General features: G+C 35.2%; 1 protein-coding gene across 1 annotated transcript in view; it reads left to right on the top strand.

The window, feature by feature from the left end:
- TDRD5 (tudor domain containing 5) overlaps positions 1 to 14,975 on the top strand; it is a 100,097-nt gene that overhangs the window by 45,070 nt on the left and 40,052 nt on the right. Inside the window, exons 6-8 of the mRNA XM_057315572.1 lie at positions 1,620 to 1,773; positions 11,111 to 11,283; positions 12,540 to 12,760. Coding sequence (XP_057171555.1) covers positions 1,620 to 1,773; positions 11,111 to 11,283; positions 12,540 to 12,760 — 548 coding nt within the window. The remainder of the gene's footprint in view (positions 1 to 1,619; positions 1,774 to 11,110; positions 11,284 to 12,539; positions 12,761 to 14,975) is intronic.

Consider the following 14,975-nt stretch of genomic DNA (forward strand, 5'->3'; position numbering starts at 1 on the left):
AAGAGAGAAGTTAGGAGAGTGGGAGTAGAAATACATCAATTCTTTGCCTGTGGTTGGGAGTCTGTAAAGCTGGAGACATAACAAAGGAATTAGGAAAAAAAAAATATATCTGACATATCAGTCAATGGACAGAACCAACTCACTAATACTGATTCCCAGAATCACAAAACAAAACTCAACTGTGTCATGTACTGATATGGAATTATCTCTGTATTAATGGAAAAATGTACAATAGATATAATCTATTATGTTGAAGCATGATGTATATTCAGATTTTGACAGTTTCTAGAAAGTTGCTCAAGAAACATGATGATGGTTTATGCAAGAAACTGGGAATAATTGTTTACCTCCAGGGAAGTGATCTCCTGGGCCACTGAAGAATGGGAGTGGTCAGAGACTTAGTTTTGCTGTATACTTTTTTGAGATTCCTAAATATCTTGTATTAAAAAGTTAATGAAATCCTTCCCAGCCTAGTCTTGTGTTTGACTGACTTGCGTATTCATAGTACTAGGCACTTTACAGAGAAGACAAACCATTAAAGAGACTAACGAACATAAAAGTAAACAGTGAAAGGAAAAGAATCCAGAATATGTAATGTGCAAAGAAGTAGAGATACAAGTCTCATTCAGCATCATCCTTCCCCTTTCTTCTACCAAACTTTTCTCCCTTGAGATATTCATGACTAGCTATAGATGTGATATTAACGACTCTAAAACCATGACTTGGCTGATGCTGGGCCCCGTTTTTCATGTGTCTTGGGAGAAGTCATGAAGAGTTGAGTTGGGTCTCATAATGTCCATGAATAAGAAGGTATACAGCAGTTCCATCCTCTGTCAGGAGGTAGTTCTTTTTAGAGTGTTTACCTTCTGTGTTCCTGTCAGTTTTCCCCAAGGTAATTAAGTCTGAGCAAGTGTTTATTTCCTACTCTAGTTAGAGGAACAGGAAAAGAACTATGATTAGCTCAACGGCTTTATGTTGGTTAGAGAGACAGGTTTAAGAATTTGGACATTTTAATGGGGATTTCACTAACAAGGGCAAACTTCCAGTTCTTTGTGCAGTTTAAACCAAACATATTTCGTATGTATCCCATATATATATATATTTTTCTGTATTTGGTATATTTCTTCTTTTACAAGGCAAGAAAATCAAACAGTACTATAGGAGATACACCTGCTTATTAATTTCAACATCTAGGATGAAATTGTAACATTTTAAGGAAATATTATAAAATAGTATTACTTTATTGCATGTTGAAAGTGGTAGTGAATACTTCATCTGGAAATAGAGAAATAGCCAGCTTTATTATGACTTTAGTATTTTGTGCATTCCCTTTTTTTAAAAAAGACTTTTGCTTTATAATCTGACATTGTTAAAAACGAGAGGTAAAAAGCCCTCTTGATTTTCACTTCAATTTACCATATACTTTAAAAGGAACTTGAAACTGACCTGGAAGGGACTGTGGGTCTCTAGATTTGTATTACTGGAATATGTGAGTTTGCTGACTCTTAAAAAATTTAGTTTGACTAAGTCCAAATTAAGGGACATTGTCTAAGGACATCTGTATGTGTTATATTCCTTTTATCTAATGTTTCATGTTATTTCTGGGGGTTTTTTGACAGATAATCTTTAACGAGCAACTTTCACCAAAAAAATTGGGCTTCTTAAATGTGACAGAACTTGTTGGAGCTCTTAGTGACATTCTCCGTGTTGAGTTCAGGGAAGGAGAGCAAGACTTACTGGTGTTTGATGCTGAGATGAAGCCACAACCACCTGGTGAGTTGAATCACAATATGATGCAAACCAGATTTTTTAAAAATTGAAGTATAGTTGACATACATTTATTACTTTTAGGTGTACCACATAGTGATTTGACAGTTCCATACACTGTGCTGTGCTCACCATTATAAGTGTAGTTACCATCTGTCAACATACAATGTTATGACAATATTATTGACTGTATTCCCTATGCTGTATTTTTTATTCCTGTGACTTATTTATTTTATAACTGGAGATTTTACCTCTTAATATTCTTCACCTATTTTGCCCATCCCCCCCACTACCCTCCCATCTGACAACTACCAGTTCTCTATATTTATTATTGTTTTCATTTTGTTTTGATTTTTAGATTCCACATATAAGTGAAATCATATGGTATTTGTCTTTCTCTGACTTATTTTACTTAGCATAATACCTTCTAAGTTTATCCATGTTGTCGCAGATGGCAAGATGTCATTTCTTTTCATAGCTGACTAATATTCCATTGTATGTACACTAGGACTTTATCCGTTCATCCGTGGATAGACCCTTAGGTTGCTTTCATAACTTGGCTATTATAAATAATACTGTAGTAAACATAGGGTGCATATAGCTTTTTGAATTAGTGTTTTCATTTTCTTTGGCTAAATGTCCAGTAGTGGAATTACTGGATCATACGTTGTTTATTTTTAATAGTTTCTTTTTTTTTTTTTTTTTAGGGAATCTTTACACTGTTTTCCACAGGGGTAGCACCAATTTACATTCCCACCAACAGTGCACAAGGGCTCGCTTTTCTCCATATCCTTGCCAGCACTTGTCTATTATCTTGATACTAGCCATTCTGATAGGTATAAGGTGATTTCTCACTGTGGTTTTGATTTTGCATTTCCCTGATGACTAACAGTGTTCAGCATCTTTTATGTGTCTGTTGGTCATCTGTATGCATTCTTTCAAAAAATGTCTATTCAGATTTTCTGCCCATTTTTATGTGGATTATTATTACTTTTTGGTATTGAGTTGTAGAAGTTTTTTATATATTTTGGTTATGAACCCCTTATTGGATATATCATTTGCAAATATATTCCCCCATTTAGTAAGTTGTCTTTTCATTCTGGTTTCCTTTGTTGTGCAAAAGTTCTTTAATTTGATGTAATCCCAGTAGGTTATTTGTGCTTTCATTTCCCCTGCCAGAGGAGACATATCTAGAAAAATGTTGCTAAGGCTGATGTCCAAGAGATTACTGCCTATGTTTTCTTTTAGGAGCTTTATTGTTTGAGGTCTCACATTTGGGTCTTTAATCTGTTTTGAGTTTGTTTATGTGTATGGTGTAAGAAAGTGGTCCAGTTTAATTCTTTTGCATGTAGCTGCCCAGTTTATTGAAAAGACTTTCTTTTCCCCATTATATATTCTTGCCTCCTTTGTTTTAGATTAATTGAACATATAAGCATGGGTTTATTTCTGGGAGCTCTGTTCTATTGACCTATGTGGCCATTTCTGTGCCAGTCCATACTGTTTTGAATACCATAGCTTTGTAGTATGTCTTGAAATCTGGGATTGTGATACCTTTGACTTTGTTCTTTTTCAAGATTTCCTTGGCTATTCAGGATCTTTTGTGATTCCATATAAATTTTAGGATTATTCATTTAGTTCTGTGAAAAATACTGTTGGTATTGGAGCACCTGGGTGGCACAGTTGAGCATCTGACTGTTGGTTTTGGCTCAGGGCATGATCTCAGGGTCGTGAGATTGAGCTCCGTGTCAGGCTCCATGCTCAGTGGGGAGTCTGCTTGGGATTCTCCCTCTCCCTCTGCCCCTCCTCTCTTTTTGTCTCTCCCTCTCCCTCGCAAAGAAATCTTTATTTTTTTTTTTGACTCTTTTCTATTTTTTATTTTAATGCTTTTTTATTATATTATGTTAGTCACCATACAGTATATCCCTGGTTTTTGATGTAAAGTTCGATGATTCATTAGTTGCGTATAACACCCAGCGCACCATGCAATATGTGCCCTCCTTACTACCCATCACCAGTCTGTCCCATTCCCCCACCCCCCCCGAAGCCCTCAGTTTGTTTCTCAGAGTCCATAGTCTCTCATGTTTCATTCCCCCTTATGATTACCCCCCCTTGCTTTATCCCTTTCTTCCCCTTCCGATCTTCCTAGTTCTTTTGTTCCATAGATGAGAGAAATCATATGATAATTGTCTTTCTCTGCTTGACTTATTTCACTTAGCATTATCTCGCAAAAAAATCTTTAAAAAAATACTGTTGATATTTTGATAGGAATTGGATTGACTCTGCGGATTGCTTTGGATAGTGTCAACATTTTTAACAGTATTCGTTCTTCTAAACCATGAGCATGGTGTATCTTTTCATTTGTGTCATCTTTTATTTCTTTCATCAATATTGTATAGTTTTCAGAGTACAGGTCTTTCACTTGGTTAAATTTATTCTTAGGTATTTTGTTCTTTTTGATGCAATTGTAAACAGGATTGTTTTCTTAATTTCTCTTTCAGTTATTTCATTATTAGTTTACAGAAATGCAACAGATTTCTGTATATTAATTTTGTGTCCTGCAACTTTACTGAATTCATTTATTCTAATAGATTTTTGGTGGAGTTTTTAAGGTGTTCTGTATATAGAATCATGTTATCTGCAAATAATGACAGTTTTATGTCTTCCCTATCAATTTAGATACCTTTTATATCTTTTTTGATTGCTGTAGCCAGGACTTCCAGTACTGTGTTGAATAAAACTGGCAACAGTGAACATCCTTGTCTTGTTCCTGAGAGGAAAAGCTTTCAGTTTGTCACTATTGAGTATGATGTTATCTGTGGATTTGTCATATATAGCCTTTATCATATTGAATTATGTTCCTTCTATATCCACTTTGTTGAGAATTTATCGTGAATGGATGTCGAATTTTGTCAAAAGCTTTTTCTGAATCTATTGAGATGACCATATGGTTTTTAACTTTCATTTTATTAATGTGATGTATAAAGTTCATTGAGTTGTGGATATTGAACCATTCTGGCATTCCTAGAATAAATCCCACTTGATTGTGGTTGATCCTTTTAATGTATTGTTGAATTTGGTTTGCTAATGCTTTGTTGAGGATTTTTGCCTTGTAGGTTCATTAGGGATATTGACCTGTAGTTTTCTTTTTTTAGTAGTGTCTTTGGTTTTTGTATCAGGGCAATTCTGACTCATGAAATGAATTTGGAAGCTTTCCTTCCTCTTTTATTTTTTGAAAAAGTTTGAAAGAGTAGGTGTGTTAATCCTTCTTTATTTAAATGTTTGGTAAAATTCACCTGTGAAGCCATCTGGTCCTGCACTTTTATTTCTTGGGAATTTTTTGATTACTGATTCAGTTTTGTTACTAGTAATTGGTCTGTTTATATTTTCTACCTGGTTCAGTTTTGGAAGATTGTATGTTCCCAGGAATTATCCATTTCTTCTAGGTTGTCCAGTTTGTTCGCATAATATTTTGTGTAGTATTCTCTTAGAGTTCTTTGTATTTTTGTACTGTTGGTTTGTTTTGTGTTTCATTTTTGATATTTGTTCGAATCCTCTCTCTTTTTTTTTAATGAATCTGACTAAAGATATATCAATTTTGTTTATCTTTTCAAAGAACCAGCTCTTGGTTTCATTGATCTCTATTGTTTTTAATCTCCATTTCATTTATTTCTATTCCCACCTTTATTATTTCCTTTCTCCTACTAACTTTGGGATTTGTTCTTCTTTTTCTAGCTTCTTTAGATGTAAGTTTAAATTGTTTGATATTTTTCTTGTTTCTTGAGGTAAGGCTGTATCCTTATAAACTTCCCTCTTAGAACTGCTTTTGCTGCATCCCAAAGGTTTTGGATCATCGTGTTTTCATTTTCATTTGTCTCCATCTATTTTTTCATTTCCTCTTTGATTTCTTCATTGATTCATTGATTGTTTTATAGCATGTTGTTTTAGCATCCTTGTGTTTGTTTTTTTGCAGTTTTGTCTTGTAATTGATTTCTAGTTTTGTACTGTTGCATTTGGAAAAGATGCTTGATATGGTTTCAGTTTTCTTAAATTTATTGAGTCTTGTTTTTGGCTTAAGATGATCTATTCTGGAGAATGAAAAGAACTTGAAAAGAATGTGTATTCTGCTGTTTTTTGAATGAAATGTTATGTAAATATTTGTTAAGTCTACCTGGTCTAATGTGTTGTTCAAGCCATTGCTTCCTTATTTTCTGCTTGAGTGATCTGTTCATTGATGTAAGTGGGTATTCAAGTCCCCTCCTATTACCGTGTCATTATCAGTTTCTCCCTTTATGTCTTCTAATATTTGCTTAATGTATTTAGGTGTCCCTATGTTGGGTTGGGTGTATAGATATTTACAATGGTTATATTTTCTTGTTGAATTGATCTCTTTATCATTATATAATGCCTTTATTTGTCTCCTGTTACAGTGTTTATTTTAAAGTCTACTTTGTCTGACATATTGCTACCTTGGCTTTTTGTTTGTTTGTTTGTTTGTTTGTTTTTCCATTTGCATGGTCTATGTTTTTCCAACACTTTACTTTCAGTATGCGTGTGTCTTTAGGTCTGAAGTGAGTCTCTTGTAAGGCAGCATATAGATGTGTCTTGGGGTTTTGTTTTTGTTTTTTTTAATCCATTCAGTTACCCTATGTCTTTTGACTGGAGCTTTTAGTGCATTTACATTTAAAGTAATTATTGATAAGTATATACTTAATGCTGTTTTGTTCATTGTTTTCTGGTTCTTTCTATGGTTCTTCTCTGTTCCTTCTCTTGCTTTATCTTTGTGATTTGATATTTTCATTTGTGTTATCCTTGGATTCCTTTCTCTTTATTTTTTGCTTATCTATTATAGGTGTTTTGTTTGCCGTTACCATGAGGTTCATATATAATATACTATGTTTGTAGCAGTCTGTTTTATATTTGAAGTTGATGGTTGCTGAAGTTTGAACACATTCTAAAAACATAAAATTTTTACTACCCCCTCCTCCAAGTTTTGTGTATGTAATGTCATATTTTATATCTTTATTTCATGGCCCTTAACTAATTTTTTTAGATATAATCGATTTTGCTACATTTGTCTCTTAACCTTCATACTAGTTTTATACGAGATTGATTACTGCCTTTACTGTATGTTTGCTTTTACTTATGAAATTCTTTCCTTTCATAATTTTTTTCTAATTATGGCCTCTTCTTTTCCACTTAAAGTAGTCCCTTTAACATTTCTTTAAGTCTCTTATAGTGGTGATGAACTCCTTTAACTTTTGTTTGCCTGGGAAACTATTTCTTCTTAAATTCTGAATGATAACTTTGCTGGGTAGAATATTCTTGGTTATAGGGTTTTGTCCTTTCATCACTTTGAATATATCATGCCATTCCCATCAAAGCTGATTATCCTATGGGGTTTCCTTGTATGTAACATGTTGCTTTTCTCTTGCTGATTTTTAGATTCTCTATCTTTAATTTTTGACATTTTAACTAATTTGTATCTTGGTGTGGATATCTTGGATTCATCTTTTTTTGGGCTTTTTGTGATTCCTGGTTTTGGATTCTGTTTTCTTACCCAGGTCAGAGAAGTTTTCAGCTATTATTTTTTCAAGTTATTTTTCTGCCCTCTTCACTCCCTCTCTCTTTTTGGGAACCCTATAATGTGAATTTTAGAATGCTTGATATTGTCCCAGAAATCCCTTAACTTATCCTTATTTGAAAAAATATTTTTTTTTCTGTTCAGCATGGGTGCTTTCCATTACCCTGTTTTCCAGATCACTGACCCATTCTTCTGTACCTTCTGATCTGCTGTTGATTCCCTCTAGTGTATTTTGCACTTCCATTATTGCATTCTTCAGCTCTGATTGGTCCTTTTTTATATTATCTGTCTCTTTGTTGAAGTTTCTCTGAGTTCATGGACTCTTCTCTGGAAGTCAGGTGAGCATCCTTATGATTACTATCTTGAACTCTATCAGGTAGGTTGCTTATCTCCATTTGGTTTAGTTCTTTTTTAAGCTTTTATCTTATTCTTTCATTTGGGGCATATTCCTCTGTCTCCTCATTTTGTTTGACTCTCTGTGTTTGTTTCTATGAATTAGGGGGAAAACTACTTCTCTTAGACTTGAAGGAATTGCCTCATATAGGAACATCCCCTGTATAGACTGTACGTGTCTGGCAGCTTTGGCTGGTTGGCTGGAGCTTTAGTGGGTGCAGGCTGGGTGTCCCAGGGCACTTCATTCCAGGACCACTCTGGTGTGATGGCAGGAGCTGAAGTGGGTACAGACCAGAGGATTCTGGTGCTCTCCATGCACAGTGTGTCCTGGAGGTACAAGTGGAGCTGAAGTGAGTGTGAGCTGGGGGTTCTTGGAGTGTTCTGCATAGTAGGTACCCCAATGAATTGTCTGTAGGTAAAGTGGAGATGAGCCTGAAATGTTCTGGGAGATGCAAACCTGATTTTATTTGTCCCTGAGAGGACAAAGAAAAATAAAGCATTGCTCATGAATAGTCTTTACTGTAACCACATCAACCAAATAGATTACACATTAACCTTGAAAACTCTTTGTATGTGGTGACCATTCTTTTTGCTGATATTTGTTGTAGTAAGGCTAACCTGTTTAATGAAGACCATCTAAATTTTTTTAAAGATTTATTTGTTTATTTTAGAGAGAGAGAGAGAAAGAGGGAGAGACAGAATGCACCGGTGGGGGGAGGGGCAATGGGAGGGCAAGAGGGAAGGCAGACACCCTGAGCTGAGCGCAGAGCCTGACTTAGGGCTCAGTCCCACAACTCTGAGATTGTGACCTGAGCCAAAACCAAGAGTCCAGTGCTTAACCAACCGAGTCACCCAGGTGCCCCATAGACCATCTGAATTTTTAAAATATACTTTCTTCACATTATCCAGATATTTGGATAATTCTGAAGAAATAAATTTTTTAAAATAGTGATCTAATGGGGAAGCACTGGATCAGTTGTTGTTAACTCTGGCTATGCATCCAAGGCTTTTTAGAAGTACATGGATATTGGGGCGCCTGGGTGGCTCAGTCGTTAAGCGTCTGCCTTTGGCTCAGAGCATGATCCCAGTCCCTGGGATCAAGCCCTCCTCCGTTGGGAGCCTGCTTCTTCCTCTCCCACTCCCCCTGCTTGTGTTCACTCTCTCACTGGCTGTCTCTCTGTCAAATAAATAAATAAAATCTTAAAAAAGAAAAGAAAAGAAATACATGGATATTCAGAATAAGTGGGTGTGAATTGGGACCTAGCACTCGTATTTATTTTTAAATAAACTTTTTATTTTGGGATAATTTTAGGTTTGTAGAAAAGTTGCAGAGATATTAATGAATTCATTTGCCCTTCATCTATTTCCCCTAATATTAACATCTTATCATGATACATTTATCAAAACTAAGAAATTGACTGATACATTACTATTAATGAAACTCTGGATTTTATTTTGGTTTTACCATTTTTCCCACAATTGTTCTGTTTCTGGATCCACTCCAGGATACCACATCACATTTAGGGCATTTGATTTTTATTTGTTTCTTGTGTTTTTCTTTTGACTTAGGTTTTTTGTGTTTTTTTTTTTTTTGAAATTTTTATTGAGGGTATTGTGTATTGTATATACAGTTATTATGAACTAATGCAGAGAGATTCTATGTACTTTTTCCTCTGTTCCCTCAATGGTCATGCTAAATTATAGTATAATATGGTACAGTTGACCCTTGAACAACATGGGTTTGAACTGGATAGGTCCACTTACCTATGGATTATTTTTGGTAAATTCAGTATAGTACTGTAAATGTAATTTCTCTTCCTTATAATTTTTTAAACATTTTTTCTTTAGCTTTATTATAAGAATACAGTATTTAATAAATATGACATGCAAAATATATGTTAGTCAACTGTTTATGTTACAGTAAGGCTTCTGGTCAGTAGTAGACTATGAGTAAAGTTTTTGGGGAGTCAAAAGTTATATGCAGATTTTTGACTGCATGAGGGGTTGGTGTCTCTAACCCCTGCATTGTTCAAGGGTCAATTGTACTTATATTTTTATAAGCTTTTACAAGTGGTTTTGATGGATAGCAATTTTTTTCCAAAATGTAAATGTATCTTTGCTGATTTTTCTGATTATTAAAATAACTCATGTTCATTTTGGAAAATATCACAGATGAGTGGAAAGTTGGAAGTGAACAATTACCATCATTTTACTTCCCCCAAAAACGCTGTTAGAATTTTTATATAGTCTTCCAGATTTTTTTCAACATATATGTAAGCATAGGTAGATTTTTAAAAACTTATAAAAGCAACATTTACTTATTTAAACAATTCCAGCAATGTAAAGTGTTTTAATGGGTCTTTTTTTGACCTCTTGTATATAACATAGTTATTTATCATATGTACAATTTTCTTGCACAAAACAGTATTCTATAAATATCGTATAAGTTCTTGCTTTTTATACCTCATATATTATGGATGTTGTTCTATATCAGCATAAAAAAGTTTATTTCATCCTTTTTAACTACATAGAATTCTTTTATGTGACTATATTCATTTAATCAGTCTTCTATTGACAGATGTATAGAGTGTATTTATTTTTTATCATTATAAAAGGTATAGATGTAGATACCCACATCTTTGTGCACTTTTATTAGTTTTTCTTTAGGAGCCACTGTGGTTGTAGGTCTATCTGGAGTCTTTTTTTTTTTTTTTTTAAGATTTTATTTGAGATAGAGTGAGAGGGAAAGAGCACGAGCTAGGGAACAGAGGGAAAGGGAGAAACAGGCTCCCCACTGAGCAGGGAGCCTGATGAGAGACTTGATCCCAGGACCTTGGGATCATGACCTGAGCCAAAGGCAGACGCTTAACCTCCAGGGGCACCTGTTTTAATAGTATCGACCTCTTATAATCATCATACACATGTAATTTGAACAAAATATGTGATTGATTTGGTAATTCCCTAAAAATTAAGGCACTGTATTGTGGAATATTAAGTAGTCACATACATTGTACATTAAGTAGCAATGCACATTCACTGCCAAATTTGAACAAGAAGTAAACTGAAATCAGGATGTTGAAAAATAAAACCTTTAGTCAAAGTTCAAGAAACCTTACCAGACTTACCGTCTCCCTGCCAACATAAATAATTTAAGATTTGTTCCCATCTAGAACTTCCTTTTATCTCTCTGTGCTGAAAGGTCTGCAAAGACAGGTTCATATCTCTCATTTATCATTATTATTTACCCAGTGCCTGGCCCATAGAATGTGCTTAGTAACAGTTATACAAAGTATTGTAATAGCTATCCATAGGCTACTCTATTGATCATTTCAGATGGAGACGTTTCTTCAGTCAGAAATTCATGTTTAGTTCAATCAGATAAGAAAATAGAAGTCAAAGCTTATGTCTCCAGTCCCCCTAGAAATTCACTGTCTACTGCTGCTGTCAAGGAGACTACCTGGGATTGTCCTCCTAAAAACCGTAAGGAGCCAGAACAGAAGATTTGCAAGAAGCCTAATCTGGTGGTAAAGCCTTTACAGCTGGTAAGGCTTAACGACTTTGTGTACTGCAGATTCAGCATTATGAAAAGTATCTGAAGGAGTATTTCTTTAAACCAAAATTCTACTTTAGAAAAGTCTTATTTCTAGAAATGTGATTTCTTAGAGCAAAGCTTTGGTTTGAAGTCACCGTATGCAGCATTTATTCTGGTTTTCAATCTTTTGTATAACTAATTTCATTCAGATCTCATTTTAAAGTTTTCAGATGGCTTTGAAGATTTGCCGGTTTTCTCAAGAGGTGTAGCCAATGCTTAGTCCATGCTTTTTAAAATGTAGGCTGGAAAACCCTCGAGGGCTTTGGAGGGAAGAGTTGAGGAGCTTTGTTTTTGCTGTGTGTCCCAACAACTGCTGCGAATTGCCCCTGCACCTGTCCTCAGTTATAGGGTGCTTTTCTTTTTTCTTTTTCATCACATGTCCACACAATTCTCATTTTTTGCATTCTCCTCTCCTATTACTTATTTTGTTGTTGTTAAGGAATTAATTGCTTACTCTTCTTTTCTTCTGTCTATGCCTGGCTTCTTTCATGTAAGGAAAACATTTTGTTTGGAAAGCTTACTGCATATTTTCTTGAGGACAAGAGAAAGGCCTAAAGGAAAATAAGATATTTTAGAATAAGAGTGCTTGAGAAACCCTACTTTTGGTTGGAAGACTAGTGTGAAATTTAATCCATTCTTTTAAGTTATCTTTGTTGATAGGGTTGGGGTAGGATGACAGTCTATCTTGGCTCAGCCTGAATATTTTAAGTACCATATTTGCAATTTTGTATGGGGCAGCTGGATAACATACTTCTAATGTCATAAGGCAGTAGTTTTCATAGATTAATGTAGGTAAGGATCACCTAGGGAATTTTTTTTTAAGATTTTATTTATTTATTTATTTGATAGAAAGCCCTAGCAGGGGGAGCAGCAGGCAGAGGGAGAGGGAGAAGCAGGCTTGCCGCTGAGCAGGGAGCCGGATGCAGGGCTGGATCCCAAGACCCTGAGATCATGACCTGAATTGAAGGCAGACACTCAACCAACCAAGCCACCCAGGTGCCCACCTAGGGAATTTTTTAAATGCATAATTGGAAGCCCCACTTCCAGGTATTCTCGATCAGTAAGTCTAGATAGAGTCTAAGAAGCTTCATTTTTATAATTTCCCAGGTGACTTTGATAAAGATGACTCATGAAATATGCTTGGAGAAATGTCATAGTTTGAAATGCCACTCAAGGTTTTATAGCGGTTTCTTTTCTAACTTGCAGCAAGTAGAAGTTAACAAGTCACAGCTCAACCTGGCAATGGCAAATCATGATATCCCACCAGATGCTATACGGGACAAGAAATTATGCAGACTGCCACCGTTAGATACCAGTACCCTTGTGGGTGTCTTTGTGGAGTATATCATCTCTCCTAGTCAATTCTACATCCGAATCTATAGCAGGGATTCATCAGAGTTACTTGAAGACATGATGATTGAGATGCGGTAGGAGTCCGTTGTTTTCAGTGTATTTTTCATGTATCTCATTCTAAATCAGAAGTTCTCAACATTTGGCTTTAGGGCTTTTAAAAATTAAGGACTCAATAACTTGTGTTTATTGATGCTTATCTTAGAAATTAAAACTAACATTTAAATATTTTTTTGTTTAAATATAATGGTAAGTCCATTTGTGTGAATATAAATAATATAGTTCTGTGAAAAATAACTGTTTTCCAGAAAACAACATAGACATTGTTCTACGTTTTTGCAGATCTCTTTAATATCTGTTTTAATAGAAGAAAGTTTGATTTTAATATCTGGTTTTGTCTTTAATCTCTTGAGGTACATTGTTTTGGTTGAAGTATATGAAAACATCTGCCCTCACACAGATACCTAGTTGGGAAAAGGAGTATTTTAACAGCCTTTTCAGAAAATTGTGAATCTTCTTTGATATTTTCAGAAAATTTGTGAACATTCCAAAACTTGGCAAGTGGTAGTTTTTTAAAGATTGGTTGCAATGTGGAATTGGAACTTTACATACCCTCCTATGTTAAAATCCATTGGTCTTCCTTTGCACTGTGAATGGACCAGGACTGATTATGTAATTGCAGGCTCCACTGCAAAATTAAAAGGCAAGAGGTGCCAGGTTTAAAAATCATTAAGAATTTCAGTACAGCAGTAGCAGAACATTAAAGCAAGCCTAAGGCCCTTCTTCTTCTTCTTTTTTTTTTCTTTTAAGATTTTATTTATTTATTTGACAGAGACAGGGAGAGAAGGAACACAAGCAGGGGGAGTGGGAGAAGGAGAAGCAGGCTTCCCGCTGAGCAGGGAGCCCTATGCGGGGCTCAATCCCAGAACGCCGGGATCATGACCTGACCGAAGGCAGACGCTTAATGACTGAGCCACCCAGGTGCCCCGTCTAAGGCCCTTCTAACTGTGGACTAAATGTAACTGGCCCTGAAAGGATCTTTTACCCCCATTACTAATTTTAAAACATCATGCAATGGTAATATGGAAAATACTGGTTTGCAGAGTTATGCAGATCTTCCACATTTATTAATGTCGCCACTGATCTCATCAGAAAAGTATTACATATTAGGGAGCTGTCAAGCTTATGGTGGTAGATGCAACATTGCCAGAATCCTAATTTTCACTTGAAAGCCTTACATTTTATCAGTGATGACAAATACTGTCAGTGTTTTCCTTGAAGTGACAGGCTCACCTCATTTTTGAGAAAATGTGTGTCAGATACCTAAGTTTGAATAAACGTGGTTTGATAATGGTCCTTTCAAGCAAAAATGGTGTTCCATGAGAACAATGGCTAGTTCATTTTCCAAGTAAATAGTTCCACAAAAAAGGCAGCTAGTTCCATTCATAACCCAGATGCATAAGTGCTTTTCCTTAAGACAACTTGAGAAGTGTTTTATGGGTACAATACTTCCATTTTTGTCACATAGGATATTGAAAAGACAGTCACTCAGTGGTTGAGGTTTAATACACTTGATTTTGATTACTTTATCAAGGACATTCTTAAGTGACAGTGGCTTTTTTTTTTTTTTTTTTTATTGGTGAGTGCATGGTGGTGACGTATAAATGACAGCTAGTAAAGTTTGGTGCCACCTTGCTTTTATACCATCATTGCAAATGTTAACACAATGAGAAGGGCAAATCACTATTTTACTCTACTACTCTAATCTCTTTTCTCTGCTGAGAAATGATGCCCTTTCTTAGTAAACACCATGTAAAATGTGTACATTTGCAATTACTTAAGATTTATTCATGAACAACAGTGTCTGATTTTTACATTGGTGTCACGTATAAGAATAATTTATTTATTACATACCTCTCCAAGAGCATTCCATTTTTTAATCTAATTTTACCACATTATATACTCCACTCCTCTCTCACCCAAGAACACCTGGCATAATGTAAATCACATAATAATCACTTAGTAAAAATGTTATCATATATTCCATTCCAGTATGCCTGTAAGATTTAGTACATGTTTTAAATTATACTTACTGGCTCTATGACCTTGAAGTTACTTTAACTCTCTAGGCCTAGTCTCCTTATCTCCAAAGTAGGGATAGTAATAGCACCTGCCTCCCAGAGTTGTGAAGATTAAAGTGCTTAGATTGGAGTCTAGCTCAAATGTTGGCTGCTGTTATTATTAATACCATCCGCTGTGTGCTTGGGATGTTGAGGCATGAGGAGTACAAGA

Source organism: Ursus arctos, unplaced genomic scaffold (assembly GCF_023065955.2).
Source record: "Ursus arctos isolate Adak ecotype North America unplaced genomic scaffold, UrsArc2.0 scaffold_2, whole genome shotgun sequence".
Classification (NCBI taxonomy): Eukaryota; Metazoa; Chordata; class Mammalia; order Carnivora; family Ursidae; genus Ursus; species Ursus arctos.